This window comes from Chelon labrosus (assembly GCF_963514085.1).
Source record: "Chelon labrosus genome assembly, chromosome: 18".
Lineage (NCBI taxonomy): Eukaryota > Metazoa > Chordata > Actinopteri > Mugiliformes > Mugilidae > Chelon > Chelon labrosus.
In genome coordinates, this window is record NC_140351.1 from 572,352 (window position 1) to 594,504 (window position 22,153).

At 43.2% G+C, this 22,153-nt stretch overlaps 3 protein-coding genes across 10 annotated transcripts in view; all 3 read right to left on the reverse strand.

Annotated features, from left to right (window-relative positions):
• LOC311503225 (uncharacterized protein) overlaps positions 1–22,153 on the reverse strand; it is a 300,665-nt gene that overhangs the window by 18,181 nt on the left and 260,331 nt on the right. The gene's annotated exons all lie outside the window — the stretch shown is intronic.
• Positions 9,466–13,796, reverse strand: LOC311503321 (CBY1-interacting BAR domain-containing protein 2-like; the record flags this gene model as incomplete). Its single annotated transcript, XM_084565976.1, has 5 exons — positions 9,466–9,852; positions 10,172–10,285; positions 10,372–10,480; positions 10,762–10,868; positions 13,791–13,796. Coding segments are annotated over 5 exons (723 nt in total), but the record flags the coding sequence as incomplete, so codon positions are not given.
• On the reverse strand, positions 10,959–21,295 carry LOC311503229 (uncharacterized protein). Of its 5 annotated transcripts, none has more exons than XM_084565837.1 (5): positions 20,453–21,295; positions 19,942–20,039; positions 14,702–19,101; positions 14,526–14,617; positions 10,959–13,930 (listed from the first exon to the last, which is right to left on the reverse strand). In XM_084565837.1, the coding sequence occupies exons 3-5, from the start codon at positions 17,439–17,441 to the stop codon at positions 13,847–13,849; spliced, it is 2,916 nt and encodes a 971-aa protein (XP_084421963.1). In that variant the 5' UTR covers positions 17,442–19,101; positions 19,942–20,039; positions 20,453–21,295; the 3' UTR covers positions 10,959–13,846. The 5 variants fall into 5 exon arrangements, with proteins under 5 accessions (XP_084421963.1, XP_084421962.1, XP_084421964.1 ...); XM_084565836.1 differs by having other exon boundaries at positions 19,942–20,081; XM_084565838.1 differs by having other exon boundaries at positions 14,702–17,369; positions 19,017–19,101; positions 19,942–21,295.

The following is a 22,153-nucleotide window of genomic DNA, read 5'->3' on the forward strand; positions in this document are numbered from 1 at the left end:
AAATTTCCAGTCTGTCCTGACCACGTCCATCATGGTCTGGTTTGGATCCACCACCAGACATGACAGGGACAGACTGCAGAGAACAGTCAGGTCTGCAGAGAGGATCATTGGTACCGACCTTCCCTCCATCCAGGACCTGTACCAGTCCAGGACCAGGAAGTGGGCCAGTAACATCTCCACAGACCCCTCACACCCTGGTCACAACCTGTTTAGACTCCTCCCCTCAGGCCGGCGTTACAGAGCACTGTACGCCAAAACCACCCGTCACAAGGACAGTTTCTTCCCCCGGGCTGTGGCTCTGATGAACTCTGAGCAGTCACAGAGTGTGAGACCATCCACATGAACAATGAACAATAACTCTACATTAACTGGATTTACTCAGTGAACAAACCTCTGGATAGTTGAATATATCTGCTCTTATCCTTTATCTCTATTTTTAGTTTTTGTATTTTATTTTATTTTATGTGTACAGTTTGATATTTATTTTTTACACTTATTTAAGTTCTGTGTGTTTCTGTAGAAGAGAGCAAAAGTTACCGGAGTCAAATTCCCTGTATGAGCACACACACATGGACATTAAAGCTGATTCTGATTCTATCAGAGTCAGTCTGACTGAGAACAGGAAGTAAAACACAAACTACGCAGTTTAATAAAAGCAGCAGAACTACAACTGATTAATCACTAGTTTGTTTCAATGGTTGAATCAAACTGTTAAATTCTGACTCTTCTTCCCTCTACAGTCCACATGAAGAAGAAGAAGAAGAAGAAGAAGAACAAGAAGAAGAATATTAACACTCACTTCGCTTCAACCTTCAGTTTTCCTCCTTCTCCTCTGAATCAAAATGGAGTCTGAACAAACTGTAGTTTCGTTTCTGCTCCGTTTACCGGAAGTCATGTGGTGTGTGTGTGTGTGTGTGTGTGTGTGTGTGTGTGTGTGTGTGTGTGTGTGTGTGCGCATGCGCACGCGCACTGGTGCAGCTCTCTTTGTGAGGACCAGTTTGTGTTTTCTACCATCAGAGTGAGGACATTTTGGCCGGTCCTGTCTTCTCGTCCTCCTCTAATGGAGTCAGTCTGAGATGAATCAGGACCAACAAGTCTTTAAAGAGACACACTCCAGGAAAACTACACACACACATTTCTTATTCTTCATTTAAGACGATGTAAGAAGGAAAGAAGGAAGAAGGAAAATTTGTAGGAGTGACCAGTGACTCAGAGGAACAGGCTGGGTGATGACCAGGAAAGCTTGGTGACAACTGGAGAGACAGTGGACAGCACGGAGGGACAGCAACCGGGACAGGAAGGGTTAGCTGCCCCACCTGCATCAGAACCCAAGCAAGCTACAGATCAACCCACAGGAAAACACCTGCAGGAGCCCGAGGGTTAAAAATGAGCATTTTATTTATGACTGAGTGAATCTGTCCAATCACTCCAGTCCCTGAAAACAGAGGATTGTGTATTAAAATGTTTTTAATTCCTCCAGATTTCCTCCAGTTTGGATGTGAATACTCTCAAATTAAAGCTGAGACTCTGCAGTCTTTAAGACCACCTTCATTTTATAACTGTTACTTGAATAAACTTTGGTTAACAGCTAGAATAACAAATACATTTCAGTTAAACTCAATCAACCATCAGAGACAGAAAATCAACTGGAACTGACAGAAGTGATTAAAATGAGTCATGAACAAGTTAGTAGTAGTTCTCTTACTTTGTGTCTGAGGGTCCAGGTTCTTCTCTGAAGTCTGGAGGTTGATCTTTGGAGTCATAACTCTTCATAGACAGACAGCTGACTCTGTCCTCCTCTTCCTCCATCTTCTGGACTTCAGTCAGTCTGAGAGGTAAACCAGAAACACTCAGTGAGTTTACATCAACTTTAGCTACAGTCCTCCAGGTTGATCAGAGACTGATGGGAACTGTAGTTTTTATTAAAGTTAAAATAAATAATTGTTTATGTTAGAATATGGTCAGAAAACCACAGGAACGTGTTTAAGCTTTAAAAAGTAAAAATGAACTCTGACAGACTTTTAGAACAGAGTTAGCTTAAAAAGCTGCATCAGTAGCCGTTAGCTTAGCATAAAAATACTCGATAATTTAGCTTCAAACTGAAGGAAGAGTAAAATGATTCTATAATGTTTATTAATCATTCAGTTCAGTGAAACTTTAACAAAGCAACAGAAAAGTCCAACAAACTAAAGAAGGAAAACCGTTAGCATTAGCATTAGCATCAACGGTCCCTCTGCAGTCTTCAAAGTGACAGTTGATGCTAATGCTACATTTGTCTGCTAACAACGCAGTTAGCTAACTTATTTAAAAGATGAACTCAAAACACTTAGAAACAGGAGAAATCATTAAAGTCATTCACCTCTAACACAATAATTTATTTAACACAAACAGAGAATTATCGTTTCTGTTCCATCTTCCGTTACTGTCATTAACGGTTATCACATCCGGATACGTTCCTTTCAAAATAAACTTCACAGGAAATGATAAATACACTTCACAGGAAATACAAAATAAAAGCAGTAGAATGAAATACACGGAAGAACACAAACACGTTTAGTACCGAAACAAACCATTAATGGTCATATATAATATAATATAATATAATATAATATAATATCAGAGTCAGTCTGACTGAGAACAGGAAGTAAAACACAAACTACGCAGTTTAATAAAAGCAGCAGAACTACAACTGATTAATCACTAGTTTGTTTCAATGGTTGAATCAAACTGTTAAATTCTGACTCTTCTTCCCTCTACAGTCCACATGAAGAAGAAGAAGAAGAAGATGAAGAATATTAACACTCACTTCGCTTCAGCCTTCAGTTTTCCTCCTTCTACTCTGAATCAAAATGGAGTCTGAACAAACTTTAGCTTCGTTTCTGCTCCGATTACTGGAAGTCATGTGGTGTGTGTGTGTGTGTGTGTGTGTGTGTGTGTGTGTGTGTGTGTGTGCGCCACTGGTGCAGCTCTCTTTGTGAGGACCAGTTTGTGTTTTCTACCATCAGAGTGAGGACATTTTGGTCGGTCCTGTCTTCTCGTCCTCTTCTAAAGCTGGAAACTGAGGGAAACACTGATGTTCTATGAGTCCTGGCATCCTGGTTGTTTCAAAGACTCAGAAGAGCTTTAAACTGTTCAGTAAAATGATTCTATAATGTATATGAAGGCCTGCAGCAGATCTATTTCCTGAGGAATATGAGCTCCTTCAACGTGTACAACAAGATGCTGGAGATCTTCTACCAGTCTGTTGAGGCCAGCAGCCTTTTCTCTGCTGTGGTCTGCTGGAGGAACATCATTACAACCAGTGACACCAACAAACTGAACAAACTCATCAGGAAGGCTGACTCTATCATTGGCTGCAGACAGGAAACATTAGAATCAGTGGTGGAGAGGAGGACTCTGAACAATCTGTTATCAATCATGGATAACCCTGACCACCCTCTCCACCAGATAAGACTCAGACAACGGAGCAACGTCTCAAAGAACTCTACAGGAAATCTTTCTCAAGTCATCAGTCTGTACAATTCCTGATCTCAGTGGCGCAAAAAGGGGGTATGCAGTATATGCGGTGCATATGGGCGCACCGCTAGGGGGGGCGCCAAAACAAGGATGGGACAAAATAATATGTAGGCCTATATATATATATATATGTTCTTGCGATTTTATCTCATGACTATTCTCAAAATATGTTTAAAATATAAGGCCTGGCCACTGGTAAATTTGCTATTTGCTATAATCAGCGACGTTACTGTGGTGGGCGCCCTCAATCTCCTTAAGGCTTTTCGTGCTTGTAAGCCCCAGTTGAGGGAGGAGGTGGGGAGGGGGGCGCTGCGATTGACGTGGTGATTGAAGAAAGATGGAGAAGGGAAAAAAGTTGTCAGGAGCTCAGTATCGAAAGAGGAAAAAAGAAAAGGAGAAGGCGTCTGAAGGAATGCGGCAGAAAATCATGAAATGGATGAAAGACAGAAACAGGTATGAACTAACTTACAATGAAACAAATAACTTCACAGAAAACAAGGCTAACGTTAGATGCTGCTGTGCTGCTGCTAGCTAACATAACTTAGTTTGGTCAGGCAAACGGAAATTGTAGTGATTTCTTGCTGATGCACACAGTTCTAGGTCAGGATTTAGAAATCGTTTGTGATATTAATTGTTATGTGGCAGTGACACGCGCAGCCATTTTCACACACCACCGCGACCGGCTCCGGCTTGGAAAGGCTCGGGGACGAAGGTGGCTCGCGGCTCCGGCCCTCGCCGCTTGCCGGGGGCGTGGACCGAGTGCTCCCTGCGCCCTCTCCGGGGGTTCACCCGTGGCCCCCCTCATCCCCGTCGCGATTGTCGACCGGGGCGGACTGTCCTCAGTGCATTGTGCATATGGGTGACTGCTAAGCATTTTGATTGTTTGTTTTGGTTAATTATCTCGCCTCACTAAGTACTGGGGTAACACGTTTTTACACTCCAGTACTAATGTTAAGATTCTTACAGAAAATAAAAAGGAAACAGTGTTTCTCAATCTGTCTGCCTTGTTTTTGTCTTATTAAGCTGTTTAGACTTTTTGATTTAAGTAAAGAAAACAACAAAAAGGGGCTGGAAATCCTGGTGGGACTGGTTTGTGGCTGCTTACATGATGTGAAATCAGATGTACTGATTTATTAATCATCTTTAACACAAATGTGTAAATGTGTAATATGTGTAAATAAATCTGTTGCCTCGGTAGCCTAACTAAAACATGCATTTTTTTTTTTTGTGCCGGGGGGGGGGCCGAAATCGATGTTGCATACCCCCCGAAAACTGTGTAGTTGCGCCCCTGCCTGATCTGAGTGTGACAGATGACTCTCTGGACTTCTGATTTTCTTGTAAATTTTCACATGGTTGTTTGGTTATTGGTGGTAAATTCATCACATTTCATTGCAGGTTAATGTTTTAATATTCACTTATTTTAATATTCACCTATATTATAATATTATAATTCTTGTAGACATAAGACATGTTTATTAATCCCACGTGTGGGACATTACCTTGTCACAGTAGCGCAGGAATGTGGCAAAAAATATATACAAAAAATAACAACACTTCAAAAAACATATTTTATATATTAAATATATATATTGTAAATATTGTGTATAGATTTTAGTTTTTAGTTCTCTATTTTTTATTTCATTTATTGTTGATTTTAGTCTTTTGTTATACATTATGTGTGGTGTCGAGTGTCTGTACGTTGCTGCTACAACGGTCACATTTCAGTCTCTATCATCGATCTATAATTAAAATAAAAGCAGTAGAAGGAAATACACAGAAGAACACAAACACGTACTCAGTACCGAAAATAAACCATTAATGGTCAGATATAATATAATATAATATAATATAATATAATATAATATAATATAATATAATATAATATCAGAGTCAGTCTGACTGAGAACAGGAAGTAAAACACAAACTACGCAGTTTAATAAAAGCAGCAGAACTACAACTGATTAATCACTAGTTTGTTTCAATGGTTGAATCAAACTGTTAAATTCTGACTCTTCTTCCCTCTACAGTCCACATGAAGAAGAAGAAGAAGAAGAAGAAGAAGAAGAAGAAGAATATTAACACTCACTTCGCTTCAACCTTCAGTTTTCCTCCTTCTACTCTGAATCAAAATGGAGTCTGAACAAACTTTAGTTTCGTTTCCGCTCCGATTACCGGAAGTCACGGGTCCTCTAATGGAGTCTAGAGTTTCCAACTGTCCCTTGAAAAACAGAATCTTCTCGTATGTAGAAACAAAAGTGAGTAAAATGTGGAATTTATAAAAAATTAATGAACAGGGGCGGACTGACGTACGCGACACCGGGGATTTCCTGAAATGGAGCACACCTCAGTCCCCCAGACATGAAATCCCACTGGTCAAGTTAGATTGATTGACAGCCATCCAGCCAATCACAGTCATTTGACCAAACCCACTAGTCCCGGCCTTCACGGGAAAGTAAACAGTTACATGTTAACACGGAGCTGACGTCAATCACTAAGAATAAAACGGTAATTTAACAAGTTAATAATGTAGAATTTTTTCTGTAAATAACTAAACTATGTCTTGCTTTGTGGCACGTCAGCTAATATTAAACAAGCCAGGTGGCAAACAAAGTTAATGCAAGCCCAGTAAAGTTAATGGTAACTGACAGTTTTCTAGTCATCCACTGATTTAGATATTATTCAACATTATCATTATTATTTGTGTTAGGAATGACAAAAAGGAAAATCAGCAGAAGACTGACTTATTTTTCCACTCAAGTTGTCATTTAATTATGTGACAGGAGGGAAACAGAAATCTGTCAATCCATAAATGCACTAATTCTATTTTATAGTAGTACATATTGTTGCATTAATGCCATGTAGGTGTTCATTTAGTAACTTAAAGCTGTTTGTTGGAGCTTAAAATCTTCTTTTCAATGAAACTCAATCAACTCATCCCTGTTACTCAGAAACTAGAAAAGAATAGAAATGAAGACAATGAAATGCAATAAAACTAAAATCTTAAATAATAAGATTCATAAAATAATAATATAGAATACAATAAAGGCTAGGATGAAAGATTAGAACAACAGAATATATGTGAAATAATTAATAAAAAGCAGATAAAAGAACAACAACAGAAATGAATGTTTCCTCATCAAAATCAAGGCTGTAGAGGTTTGTTCTAAGTTTACATAAAATATTTCAACACTTCCATGTTCAGGAATATTAACATTGAGTTATTTTTAGGATGAGGAAGGGAAGTCCAGGAGTCAGGACAAAGGAGAGAATGGAGAAGATGAGGAAGAGAACATAAGAGAAGAAGAAAAGGAGAACATGAGAGGAGAGGAAGGGAACACAGTGTTCTTGTCACTCACACTCGTTCCTAATAAAACATAAATGACTTGCTTAATACCATGGTATGTGATTGTGAATATCTTGGGTTATATAGCGTTGTGCTATAATGTACATTCTGAATGCAATATAATTTGCTTATCCACATGATGAAAATCTAGAAATGCATTGCATTAGTTTTAGAGACTGAAACAGGGACCAAAGGTGGTTGCAGTGCTCATGGGCTACCCCTGGAGAGGTAGCACATGAGAGAGACACACTCCAAGAAAACTCCACACACACGTTTCTGTCTGTGTTTGTTTTGTTCACCTTCTCATGAAGCTTGATCACCTGCTCAGGTGAGCTCCTCCTCCCTCCATCTCCAGGAAGTGAGTTAATTAACAACACAGCAGTGGAGGTGGTAGAAAGTTCCTGGGGGTGCACATAACAAACAATCTATGCTGGACCCAGAACACCTCATCTCTGATTCCTTCACAGGAGGAGAAGTAAACATCTACCTGCCCACATCCTCACCACGTTCTACCAGAGCACCACAGAGAGTTTACTGACCAACAGCATCTCTCTATGGTGTGTCAGCTGTTCAGCTACAGACTGGAAGGACCTCCAGAGAGGACGAGGACGTGGTGAGGACGTGGTGAGGACGTGGTGAGGACGTGGTGAGGACGGCAGAGAAGATCATCAGGACTTCTCTTCCTTCCATCAAGGACATGGAGCCAAACACTGTCTGTCCCCATCAGAGACTGCACACGTCCACATCATGGACTCTGTCTCTGCTGGCCTCAGGCAGGAGGTGCTGCAGCCTGAGGTGCAGGACAGCTTCATACCTCAGGACATAAGACTTGTGAGCTGCAGAGAGTCTGGAGTCAGGTTCAGGTCTGAGGATGATGCAGTAATCTAGAGCAGTATTCTTATGGACCTTAGTACTTTATTACTGTTTTGTTTTTAGACACTGTTGTTTAGTTGTGCTTTAATCGTTGCTATCTGAGTCATTTATGTTCATGTGTGTACCTGTGGTGTGTATAATGACGTTAAAGATCTATCTGTCTGTCTAGAGGTATGTGACCAATGTGGTCAGCATCAAACAGGAAGTGTCTCCCAAACAAAACCAGATGAGAAACAACAAATGCTTGAGTGTGATCTGATTCTAAGGGTGTAAGACTTGAATGAAGAACATGTTGTAGAAATCAGTTAGAAAGTGTAGCTAGAAAAGACTGATTAGTAAATGAATCTTTCAGATCAAGTGGATTGTTTCAGTCTAATAGCAGCGTGTTAGTGTGACTTAGTTCAGACTCATGGAGTGATGATGGAACAAACAGTCAAAGCTTTAACTGGAGTGAAAGGAACAGTATCACAGAGCAGACATGATCTGTTCCAGGTGCTGACTTCTGAAGAATAAGACTGACATTAAATGTGACATGGAGACAGGGAGGTTTAGCTCCATGACACAATGACTGATGAACTGATAACACAGACATGGGTCCCACACTGTGCTGCTATCTGGAAAACAGCTCTGATACAAACGCACCTGATGCCACTTTACTACCAACGTGACGTTCACCTGTTGTCAGCTGTGCAGTTAGGCAGCGCTAGGCTGCTCAGCTGGATGCTAACCAGTCTCTTTTGACTGAGTCTGGTTCTGTTCTGGTTCTGGTCCTGTGCTGCTTTCTCCGTCTGAATGCTGAAGAATCCCACTGTGACCTGGGAGTCCACGTCAACAGCTGTTTTAGCCCGTTAGCCCTGAGCATAAAACTAGCTTCATTTATTTGTTGACTTGTACAGATCTCTGTCCAGAGTTGGATCTCAGCTGCTGTGCTGTCCTTGATCATTTAGAAGGTTGGATCAGACATTACAGAGAAAAGAGGAAGGATTCATTCCAGGAACTACATTGATGGACAGTGTTAGCTCCATGCTAAATGCTAATCCATCATCCACTCTACTGTCCACTGTTTACATCCGTGTCAGCTGGAGCTGTTGTGCAGCACGTCTTGAAACACACCTGAGAAATAGGCCAGAGTGACGAGGCGTGACAGCTCTTTCATTTGTTGAGACCTGATTTAATTCCAGTCCAGGAGAGAAGGAGACGCGTCCACCATTCACTGCTCAGAGATACAGCAAACCATGACCAGGAAGTAACTGGGACACCTGTCTGACCTCTGACCTTTTCTAGATGTCAGAGGAACTCAGAACTACTTGTGCTCTTTGGTTTTAGTTGTTGTTCTTCTAAGAAGTGCATCGTTGTCTAGGATTGAAAGCCAGCCTCTTCTTTAGCTCCCAGCATCCACACTAACTAACTAACTCCAGAGGAAACACACCACGTCTACAAGACATGTCCTTTTAGAAATGAAATGTCATTTATCTGGCTACTTTCTAGCAGAGATGACGCTATAAATAAATAGAAGAACTCAGTGTTTGTTAATATGACTCATGATGTTAATGAAGCAGCTGTGGCTGATAACCAAGCACAGACATCTATTAAAGTACAGCACTGTTACTGCTGACATCTGTGCATCTCTGCATCCTGGGCAGCATACGACTGTCTGCTGGGGTGGAGACCTTCCTCCCTCTCTGATGCATACTCCTCCTCCTCCTCCTCCTCCTCCTCCTCTTCCTCCTCCTCATCCTCATCCTCCTCTTCTTCTTCCTCCTCCTCTTCTTCCTCCTCCTCCTCCTCCTCTTCATCCATGCCTCTCTGGCGTTGCAAGGAGCTACGAGGCTGCAAATAAAAAAGTTGGAGACCTTATCCTCAACAAGCATTCTCATTCTGTCACCATAGCAACCAGGACGTTCAGGCCTCACCCCCCTGGCTTTGTCGGGGTGCAGGCCGTGTTGGTGTCTGTGGCTCTGGCCGGTGCTCGTGGCCAGCGTTGACCTGAGGTGTTGTGGTCTAGGGGAGGCCAGGTGAGGACTGAGGTGGTGGTTTATAACGGGAGAGGTGCGGCTGCTCACAGGACTGTCCAGAGGTCCAGACAGAGAGTCGGACATCTTGATCCGACTGCTGAACAGCTGAGGAGACAGAGACAGAGGTTCAAGCTTTTCAGTGTCCTTCACTCACTAACAAGAGCTGAATCACTCAGACACCTGGACCTGCACAGAGTAGAGAGACTCAAAGAGACGAGGCGTCCCTCAGAGACTGAAGGAGCTGCTGATGGCTGTCAGTACAAGTCAAGACTCAAGACTCACGTGGTGTTTATTGTCACTTCCTCAATATGTTCAGTTCCACAGTTGAGCGTGTAGTGACGGGGGCATTTGTGAGTGTTTTGCATCATTTTAAACTGACATCCTGCTTTAATGAACAGTTTCAGAGAGTGGGTGACTCAGGTACCTCCAGATCCTTTTGACAGTTTATTGCCTCCAGGTTGTAGCACGTGTGTGAATAAACCTCCAGGGCTTTAGCATGGAAGATCATCTCCACTGTGATGAAGTCTGTGAAAACCTTCTGCAGAGACAAACACAACTTTTTCTCTGTTAGTCCCAAATAGAAATAAATAAATAGTAGAGCCATGTGTGACGTGTGAGGCTGACTTTGATATGGTCCAGTTTCTGTCTCTGGAAGTCTGTGATGTTCTCCTCCAGTAGCCTGACGCTGCGCTGAGCGTTGTTGAAAGCCTTCTGAGCGTTGACCTCTGCCTGTCAGTGAGCGGAGAACATGAAGGAACAAACCTCCTCGTCTGCAGGAGCTGCATTCACCAGACAACCAGGAAGTCATTACATTACCTGAGACTGAAAGGTGTGGTCAACAAAACATAAAGTGTAATTATATTAGTAGCAGACATGTAAAGATAACAGAGAGTACACCATGTCATAAATATCCCCTGTCAGGCAGCATGAGTATGACATTATAGCGCCACCATGTGTTTGTTTTCTTGTTTCTAATCTGTGACCGGAGCCAGATCTCTAATAAACGTCTGTCAGGATACTATGCTCTGACGGTCCGCTGGGTTCTTCACACGGATTTTCTCCAGCTTCTGTAACTCCTTCAGTTCTCTGTTCAGGTCAGTGTTGAACTTCTTTAGATCAGTCTAAATGATAAAAACACTGTCAGCTCATTAAAAGAAACACATGCACAGTAAAAACAGCAGCTATAAATTCAGTCCCTGGCTGCATCTATAACATCTATATCATTCAATTATCAGCAAGTGATTTCAGGTTGACGGCAAAAACTCTGCAACATCTTTAACTTTCTCAGTTTCTCTCTTCAGGGTGATGACAGCTATCTCCAGGTAGGACTATGAAGTGTCTGTATAGAAAACCCAACAGAGATGTGGGAGGACTAGAGCATATCTGATATATTCTAGGAGAGACTGAGGCTGGACCATCCTTATCCCAGACACAGAGCAATCAGCAATGTTGACAGAATTTGACCGTTACGTCCCATCTGAAGAGACGGCTGCAGAGCAATGAGACCTGTCTGTGTCTAATTAGCTGCAGTCCATATGTATTTATATGAATATGAGACGAGATTAGGTCGATTGAAGCAACATCTTCATTCCCCGTGTATCTTATGTGAAAATATCCAGATCCTTATGTTTTTAACTTGGCAAAGAAAAAGAGAGAAGGGAGGGGATGCACACGTGAAGCCCTGTCATATCTGGTGAACATTAAACTTAAAGTTCAGCTCTAAACTGTTGAGAGCTATAGCTTCTTTTTTATCTGCAACCACTCAGACATCAGGTCATTCCACACAGGAGACACGACAAAGCTTCTTCATCCAGGATTCTTCATATACATCTTTTATTTTGCCAATCTCTTCAATACTTGCATGAGGAATACACAGTGAAAAGCCCCTTTCAGTCATAAAGAGTCCAGTAAGCTCCAAAAAGGCCCAGCAGCATGGGCTATTCACAGGATACAGCATGTAAACATCAGCAGCCTCATCACTAAAGCATACAAACACCAACAGAGCTGTTCAAGGGAAGGTGAAGAAAGATTCAAATACAGAAATAATTACATATCAGACTGTAGATCTTTGTTAAAATCACCTTTGTTGAGTCTTTTTTTTAGCAAAAGTGTTTGAAAGAAATATAAAACAGAACATGACTCAACATTAACAACTATATGTTGGTACAAATAAATAAAATGATGCATTTATTTTTATTTCATACAAGGACCGTCTCAGTGGTCAGGAGAAGTCTGGACTTTTTACAGGAGACTCTGCTGATTAGATTGTCTTGACTGATGAAGAGCTTCTGAAGCTTCACTGAGCCAGAGACAGAACTGAAACATTTATAATAAGCTGTCTGAGTCAGTGAAATATAGATATAATACAGTATGTTTAATATATTGTGCTAATCCAGCTCAAATAGAAGTTGCAACAAAAAAGCACAGTATGAAAAAATACGATCAATATACGCTGAACACCGTAGCATTTTAATCAAGACGTACAGGAACACCAAAATATGTTCTCAAATCTGATTTACACGGATAATATCCAGAAAACTGTAGCAAAGAGGGGACTCTACAATACATGAGTCAGCAACATTCAAACAGAAATACTTTCAGTGTCATTAAACTTGATTATTTAGATCAAATAAGTGCTTCTGATTTTGTAAAGACTTTCTTAAACGTGTCGGCAACATGTCACATGGATGTTAAAAGAGTTCCTGGTCCTCATGTCCATCAGGTCACAGACTGTGATTCTAACATGTCTCAACACATAGTCTGTATATAAACATGGACACCACGTCTCCTCTTCCTCTCATTGGTCAAACTGACTCTATGTTCCCGTGGATACGGGCGGCGCCATCTGGTGAGTTTGGATCCAGAGTCTGATCAGTACGGTCTGAGGGCGGAGCCACGTGGAGCCGTGATATTGATGCCCCGCCCACACTTCCTCCAGACTCACTCATGTTTTAGTTTAATTAATACTACGCTCTGCTCTACCTCCACCTGTTACAAGGACATGATGGATTATACACTGGACTTGTTTATTTATTTATTTATTTATTTATTACAACTCTCACAGTCCCACAGGAACTCTTTACAGAGCGGTTGGCATGGCAACTGGTGGTCGGCATTATGTCACATCCTGTTTTTATAGCGTCAGCTAAAACGAAACTTATCCAGAAATGTACACATTCATCAACATTATATTAACTACCTAAAATGACAGGAACCATCCTTGAAATAAATTATTTAACGTGTATTTTAGTGTTTTAGTTTGGCCCAAGTCCCGCCCACTAACATGGAGGGGGTGGAGCCTATGACCTATACTGCAGCCAGACACCAGGGGGAGCTCTACTTGCTTTGGCTTCACTGTAGAGGAGCTGTCCATCCGTCCATCTTTATACTGTCTATGGTCTCAGCTCATTGTTTGGTCTGGTCCAGTCAAAGAACTCTCATCAAGCTTGTTTCATAGCGGCGCCACTCAACTTAAACACCCTGAACACACACTATCATACTGACAGAACACTGTGACCAGTAACTCTTTCACGTACATGTGACATAGAAGCTCTGTTCTGAGATATTCTTCTACGCTGATGAGCTTCCTGCTTCAACCTTTTTTAATATATTCTTCTAGAGTCAAGGGGTAATCCACAGAGAGGCATGCCATTATTAAAATGATTAGAGTCTCTTATACGTCATACATTCACTGATCAGAGAGTTATCTCTTTACACCATGGCTTCAAATCCTTCATCATGGCCCAAAATAAACAGACGTTTGAGAGAGTGTGTTGGCACTGATGTTTGTTCAACTAAATACTGAAACCTGCATCTTTCCAGCTATGAATGATGAGGAGATGTCAGAGCTGTGTGACCATAACCCCCCACCCCCCAGGTCAGATTAAAGTGTTGTGCTTATTCATATCCATAGTTTCATTAATCTATGAATCAGTTCTAATGGGATTTATTGTCCAAACTACTTCAGTGTTTGCTGAAAGCATCACAGATCCAGAGGTTAGGTTATGTCACAACATGAAAAATAAAACACAGTTGCATCTTACTTGCATGAGAACAACACTGACAGCTGATGCCCTTAAAAGGCCAAACCTCTTCCTGTTCAGTCGTTCTTTGTGAATTCACCAGCCTCCCAGCGCAGAGCCATGGCGCTCTTACGTCTTCCTCCAGTGTAGGCTTCTGGAAACTGAAAGACAGCTGATCGTTTAGCTGCTGTTAAAGCACGACCTCCTCCTCTCTCAGGTTAGTAGGACCTGGTCAGACCTCACACCTGGTATTAACATGTGTCTCCATCCAGCTCTCACATCTGATCTCAGTTTCTCTGGATGTAAATAAACTCAGCTACTGTCTCTAATGGATCTCTGCTGCTGTTTCAGAACCAAGAACATCAAGTTATTATCTATTGATCTCTATCCTGACACCAGATCAGTGTTCACACCTGGACCTGTTTAACCCGGACTCTAGAGACCAGATCAGTGTTCACACCTGGACCTGTTTAACCTGGACTCTAGAGACCAGATCAGTGTTCACACCTGGACCTGTTTAACCTGGACAGGTGTTAATTTGAGGTCTGATTGAGGCTTTAGACTAAAAGTGGGATAAGTAAACCAGTTCTTCGTGGTAATGTCCTTGTTATCTGTTCAGAGTTACTTTAGATAAAATCCTTCCTTTTGTTTGATTGTTTGTTTCTTGATAAAAAGGTGAATTAAATTTAATAAATATCAATACTTTTATAAATAACACAAACATAAAACATGTTTGTTGTGATTGTTTGAACTTACTCTGTGATCGCAGGATAACGTGGAGCGATCCATCCTGTAGGCGGTTTTCATTGGTGATGATGGAGAGGACTTGCACTTCTGAGGTACATCAACTGTCATGAAGACCAAAGATCATTATTAACTTAAATGTATAGACACAAACAGGGAGGAACAGCGCTGTAAATAACATGACATACCTGAATTACTGAATGCCAGTGTGTCCATTTGATTGGACCCCCTTTCTGTTTTGAACCTGTCTTTACCGTACAGGTTTGCCCTCTCTTTCCTCAGCTCCTCCTCCCTTTGCTTCACCATCTTAATCTCTTCATCCACCAGCGATATTTGGCTCCTTGAACGCAGCTTGAAAAATGGATTGTTCAGGAACATTTTTTCCTGGGGCTCATCACAGGCTTTGTTGAGGGAGAACTCGGAGGCACTGCGAATGATCAGGTTGGACGTCTCTAGGATGATGAGGCTGGAGCTGCTGTCCTCACAGCGCCACTCACCGGACCGGGCTGGGGCGCTGTCCGTCACATGTCTGGGGCCGGAGGTGAAATCACTGCTCGGGTCCAGAATGATAATGTTGTTTGTCGACACGTCATGGCTGTGTGGTTCCTTGGTGGGTGAGGAGGTAATGATGAATGATGGCGTCAGCGGAGTGCTTATGGATCTTGGGATGCCTCGTGATGGGACACAATCGGTGGACTTGCCCATCCTGGAGAGGCCCTTCTCTCTTTTAAAGGTGTCCTCCCTCTCCATCGGGATGTGAATCTCTCTGTCAACTGGAGTTTCTGGGTCATCGTAAGGGGACCTGTAACTGGAATCATCCAGACCCGAGTCCTCGGAGCAAGGGCTAAATTGTGCGTGAGGATAATCCCTGACCAGGTTTAAGTTCTCCAGATCGTGTGCTTTCTTGTAAGTTCTTTCAATATTGCGGACTGGTGTGTACATGAAGCTGTGGCTGCCGTGGAAGCTCAGCTGCTTGGTTGTCGGTAAGACAATCTTGTTCTTGGTTTGCTCTTCCATTTCACGCCATTGTTTACGAGCCAACCGGAAGTCCACATGCTCCGTACTAACGTTCTCACTCTTGGTCTCCTGTATCACACAGAAGTCTTTAGGTAGCTTCTTGTTTGTGCCGTCATTGTTTTCCTGGTGGATTGTGTGGTTATGACTGACATCTCTGCTGCTTTCACTGTCATCTTCAGATATTTTGGACAAACCTTGAAGGCTTGGATGGTTATATTTAACCTCTTGTGGGGCGGTAGGAAAGGAAATAATGTCCTCGGGTTGTTCCAGAACTTCTTCCCCTTGTGAGACATCAAAATGGACATTTTCAACGTTGCCGTCGTCCTGTTCTTCAAAGTCTGTCACCTCGACTTTCTGCACAAAGAGTTCCTGGGCACTCAGCTGAAGACTGTCCAAATATGAGTCATCGTCTTCTTTATTTATAGAAGAGGAGAATATTGCTCTCCATCTTTCGTCCGTCTCACTATCTGACGAGGCAGCAGCAATCTCAACTTTCAGACATTCATCCATTTCATCAGGGTCAGGGTCACGACAGGACTCGTTGGACACATCCGACATTACCTCCTCTCTGATGCACCGCTCTAATACTGACTCCTCTGTGATGCACGAGTCAAACAGAAGTTCATTGGCCTCTGCGTCTTCATTAGGGTACAATCCCAGGTTTTGAAAACTATCATCTTCATGAGTGTTGTCACCAGCTTCAGGCTCTGGCTCAGGGTACGCCTCTAGCTGAGTTTCTTGCTCTGGGTCAGGACATAGTTCTGGGTCAGGGTCTTGCTCTGGGTCAGGGTCTTGCTCTGGGTCAGGGACTTGCTCTGGGTCAGGGTATAGCTCTGGATCAGGGTATTGCTCTGGGTCAGGGTCTTGCTCTGGGTCAGGGTATAGCTCTGGCTCGAAGGAGTAGGCCTTCTCTGAGTCTTCTTGGGGCTCAGGGTGCTGTTCAGGTTCAGGTTCAGGATCTTCTTGGGGCTCAGGGTACTGTTCAGGTTCAGGATCTTCTAGGGGCTCAGGGTACTGTTCAGGTTCAGGATCTTCTTGGGGCTCAGGGTACTGTTCTGGTTCAGGTTCAGGATCTTCTGGGGGCTCAGGGTACTGTTCAGGTTTGGGTTCAGGATCTTCTTGGGGCTCAGGGTACTGTTCAGGTTCAGGTTCAGGATCTTCTTGGGACTCAGGGTACTGTTCAGGTTCAGGTTCAGGATCTTCTTGGGGCTCAGGGTACTGTTCAGGTTCAGGATCTTCTAGGGGCTCAGGGTACTGTTCTGGTTCAGGTTCAGGATCTTCTTGGGACTCAGGGTACTGTTCTGGTTCAGGATGCTGCTCTGGCTCGGGGGCTTGTTCTTGCTCAGGGTCCTGTTCTGGTATGTCCTGCCTCTTACGACTGGCCTCATTTTCATAAACACTATCAACACTGGAGAGCGTATCAGACACAGATGAGGCCACAGACTCATTCCTGTTCAGCTCGTCGTGGCCGGGCTGTAATGCCACAGCCTCCTTTTCATCCTGACAAGGCATTTCAGAGCCAACGCTGGTCTCAGAGAAGTCTAGCTTGTCATTCTCAGATACGCTGGTCGGCACAGCGGCTCCTAAAGTTCCAGGCGTCACCTTTTCCCTCAGGTAATCTGTCGAGAGCGTCTCTGGAGAGGCTCGCTCATCATCTGCACCAAAATCCTTTCCCTGCTCAGGTGAGTCAGCCACAGCGACCTCCGCTTCGCGCCGCATCGCCGGCTTTGATTGTTCGGCTGTTTCCATGGCGACGGGGATGAGGTTGTGATTCTCAGTTGTGATGCAACCTTCGTTCAGTTCTTTTCCATCTGCCTCTCTATCCACCAAGGCTGCTTTCTGAGAAACAAGAAAGAGTGAGGAGAGGAGAGGTTTGTTTTGTGCTGAATGCACGGCTAATCCTGGCAGCATGGGAACAAATACCAGTGTTTTCAGTGAACATCTTTGTGCTTAGAACACATTTAAATCTACTGATTTTTAACCAGCAAAGACACAGAAGCTGAGGGATTACACTCAAGGTGTGTTTTGGACATTTGCTGAACATTCCTCTCAGTATTAGAGGGATATATGTCCTTATATGCATATTTATTGTGAACTAAATACTGAGGGAATGTTTCCATAAATGAGCTGTGTGCAGATAGAGAGGGAGCACATTAAAAGCAGCTGAATTAAACTGCATTATGTCCACCCTTATGTAAGACTGCGGGACTGGGCCTGCCTCCCACACACAGCCAGAGAGTCCCTGCAAGATGATTAACTGAGACCCATAATCCCTGTAGTCACACACTCTCACACACATTTACATTACTACTTGTACTCACTCTGAGAACCACCTCTGACTACATGAACCTTTAGATTTCCCTTCTGACCGCACGGCGCTTGAATGTAAAGACGACCCTTCACGCTGTGCAGCATTTAATTCTACTGACAAGAACAGCACAGACTGAACTGTCCTGGTTGTAAAAGGCAGCAGAAGCAGGTGATGATACGTCCGTGGGTAGTTGCTCATCTTCCAGGTGCATTTTCATTATGTGACTACATGACGGAGTGAATGCAGCATGAAATGAAGCCCTGTCTGTTCAGGGAATCACCGTCAGTCCTCATGTATAGAAGAGCTCCATTAAAACCAAATGTTCATGAGGACATTTCAACGGAACCGATTGTTCTAGAGCCCAAAACTAAACACACACACACACACACACACCTCCACATGAACACATGCATACGACAGACTGAGCGCCATGGTAACCATCAACAGCCCTGACACTTGCAATCCTCCACCTCCCCCTCAGCATCTCATCTGAGGCTGTTAAATGTGACGGGAAGCGGCCTGGAGATGCAGTGGATGGAAGCAGTGGATGCAAACTTCTTCCTACTGGAAATAAAATCAGCATCTGCATTTATATGTAAATCTGTCCTTAAACATGATCAGACCAGCTGTGAACAAAGACCACGTCCTGGAGTCCTTGATATGTGGGTCCAGAGGATTGACAGTACTACGCTGCAGTGAGGTGGGACAGGTTTTTAGGGACAGTGGCTGAATCTGCAGATGATATATTACCTGACTAAGTCCAATGTGTCCAAGAAGCTTCTTCATGGATTCATTTATTAATAATTCACACACAAACTAAACTTCCTGCAGCAGATTTCTTGCAGCGGCCGGCAGCAGCTGACTATGTGTTTCATGTTCAGCCTTTAATATTCAGTCTGAGTGAAGGTCTCAGTTCTTAGCTTCACCACCACAGAGGAAACTGTTGGATGTCTTTAATGCTTTCAAAGTCTCACAACAGTGAACATTTAATACAGACTGTACAGGTTCTACTGGTATTAATAGTTTTAGATAAATGAAGAGATCCAAGCAACAGTAAATGATTTAGTGTCTTCATATCTGTCCACATCACAGAGTCATCATTAAAGTGATAAGATCAGTGGTTAAATGTCTTTCTTGAGTAGTTAGTTATCAGGTTCATCAGTATAATGTCTTACGGTTAATTTAGTTAAAGCTGAACTGGAGCTGCCGTCAACGCTGCACCAGGTCTGGTTTCTGATCCACTGAAGACCTCCACCCAAACTGGATCAATAACAAAGCTCAGAAAAGGTTTCATGCACTGGTTCAAAGACTGAGACTCTGAGAGCTATCAGCGGCTAACAGCTAGCGGCTATCAGCGGCTAACAGCTAGCGGCTATCAGCGGCTAACAGCGGCTAACAGCTAGCGGCTATCAGCGGCTATCAGCGGCTAACAGCTAGCGGCTATCAGCGGCTAACAGCTAGCGGCTATCAGCGGCTATCAGCGGCTATCAGCTAGCGCCTATCAGCGGCTATCAGCGGCTAACAGCTAGCGGCTATCAGCGGCTATCAGCGGCTATCAGCGGCTAACAGCTAGCGCCTATCAGCGGTTAACAGCTAGCGGCTATCAGCGGCTAACAGCTAGCGCCTATCAGCGGTTAACAGCTAGCGCCTATCAGCGGCTATCAGCGGCTATCAGCGGCTATCAGCGGCTATCAGCGGCTAACAGCTAGCGCCTATCAGCGGTTAACAGCTAGCGCCTATCAGCGGCTAACAGCTAGCGCCTATCAGCGGTTAACAGCTAGCGCCTATCAGCGGTTAACAGCTAGCGCCTATCAGCGGCTAACAGCTAGCGCCTATCAGCGGCTAACAGCTAGCGCCTATCAGCGGTTAACAGCTAGCGCCTATCAGCGGCTAACAGCTAGCGCCTATCAGCGGCTAACAGCTAGCGCCTATCAGCGGCTAACAGCTAGCGCCTATCAGCGGCTAACAGCTAGCGCCTATCAGCGGTTAACAGCTAGCGGCTATCAGCGGCTAACAGCTAGCGGCTATCAGCGGCTAACAGCTAGCACCAAGCACAACAAGCTACATGTCAAACGTTCATGGTACAAGCTATCCTCTGACCTCTGACCTCTAGGCCTCACAGACAGCAGGAACCTTACGTACTCCCAGGCCTGATCCTAACAATCCCAGCGTCTGCAGCTCTTCACACCGATAAGAACCTACGAAAGGAACGAACGAGGACAAACAAACCAGGACGTCTCCTTTGAGAAAGAGTTGATGAATCAACCGAAGCAGAAAGAACAACTGTATGAGGATGTTCATGACTTTACTACTGTCAGATAACGACCATTGTTAAACCTGAGGTGCATTGATAACTCTGTGGTGAGGACAGTTTACAAATGACGATATATTTAGGATGCACAACAACAAACTACACACACACACACACACACACACACACACACACACACACACACACACACACACACACACACATAGAGCAGTATCGGGGGAGCTGTCATTAAAATGAGGTTGATAGTGGAGATGAGATTCCCTGAGGCTGTTTCCTAACCACATGTACAAACTGTTCTTCCATCATAACTGTCCCGTCCAGTGAGGACCATAACTGAACCTGTTCATTGTGGACGATGCTGGCAGTGAAAACATCAGCAGCTCTGGACCAAACACTGCTTCTCATCTAGAAACGACAGTAAAAATGAAACAGTCCCTAGAAAGTCCCACGCTGGTTGGTGGAGTCAGGGTAGAGGTTTGTAGAAGGCCAGGTTGATCCTTTCATCCATCTATGATCCATGAATCTGAATGAATCTGTACTTTGAAACATGCAAGTGAAGGATTTCTCATCATGTACGATCCCTCCCATCTGCAAACATCCTGCAGTGAGTTCTATGAGCGTCCCGTCTACTGTGGAGTTCAACCTGGACACATTTAAAGTTACTGCTTTATTTACATAAACACTAGTTAATTAACACTGAACATCATAAAGACATGATTATTATTATGCTGCAGGTATTTTAATCAGAGATTTAATGACATCAAGCCTTATAGAGTGAGACGTACGTAGCCTGGACAAACTCATCTGACTCTGTAACAGAGAGATGAAGTTAATCCTCCAGTTACCATCCTGGTCAGACCCTCATGTCTATATAACCACTTCATAATAAATCATCTGGACCTGAGACGCATAATAAAACAGAAACATTCACCTGATTATTGTATAACACATCTTATTTTAATAGAACCGCCACCAACATATAATTAAATATAATTAAATTAAACTAGACAATTCCCCTGCGGGAAATCGCGAGAGTGATGCAGTGGCCGCAGCAGTCTGCGATACCATGCTATATTGCTGCGACAGTACGATGCTACGATGCTATGATGATGCTACTATGCCGAGATGCTACTACAATGCTATGATGCTAAGATACTAAGATGCTATGATACTAAGATGCTACAAAGCTAAGATACTATGTTGCTACGATGCTAAGATGCTACAATGCAATTATACTAAGATGCTATGATGCTTTAATGATCACCTGTTCATATAGTCATAATATAATCCTGGTGAAAATATTTGCGACTAACGTTGCAAATAATTTCATGTTTGACTACAAAAAGTAATGGTCAGGTCAAGACAGGTATGAAAGTATTCGCGACTTACGTCGCGAATGTCTTTACTAAGTAGCATGTCTTTACTACCATGAGCAGCAGCTATAACAAAAAGCACAACTCAAATAGTCATTTAAGGCCTGGTTCCTTCTGACTGGATGGGTGTGAGTTTGATGTCATGCAGGGTACAACAAACCAAACAGGATGAGGAGGATGCAGTAGGCCTGGCTGAGAGAGAGAGACACTGAGAAGGGTCGTCCTTTACGCCCTTCTACAAACTGAAGGGCAGGTACAGGCAGCAGACCCCTCCCAGCTCCACCTGAAAGCCATCATCAAATAAGGAAGAGAGTGGGAGGGATCTCACTAGGATCCCCAGACAAAGAACGAGCAAATCGTAACAATTGATCGTTAATCATAATAATTTTAACAATAAAACTCATTACTCCTACCTGAGCAATAGTTTAACAGTTTACGGCACAGTCTTACAGTTAGATAAACAATAATATTAAACTTAACACATCCAGGCTGTAACAAGGAATCAGCGATGAAGTGAAGACCTTCAAATTGTCCTGCGAGTCCAGCTCTTTGTCTCATGTTGGACGTCACTGCAGTCTGTCTGGATCAGCTGGAGGAAAACTATAGGCAGACAAATAGACATGTCAAATAATGTTATGTAACATACTTAATATAACTCTTATGAGTG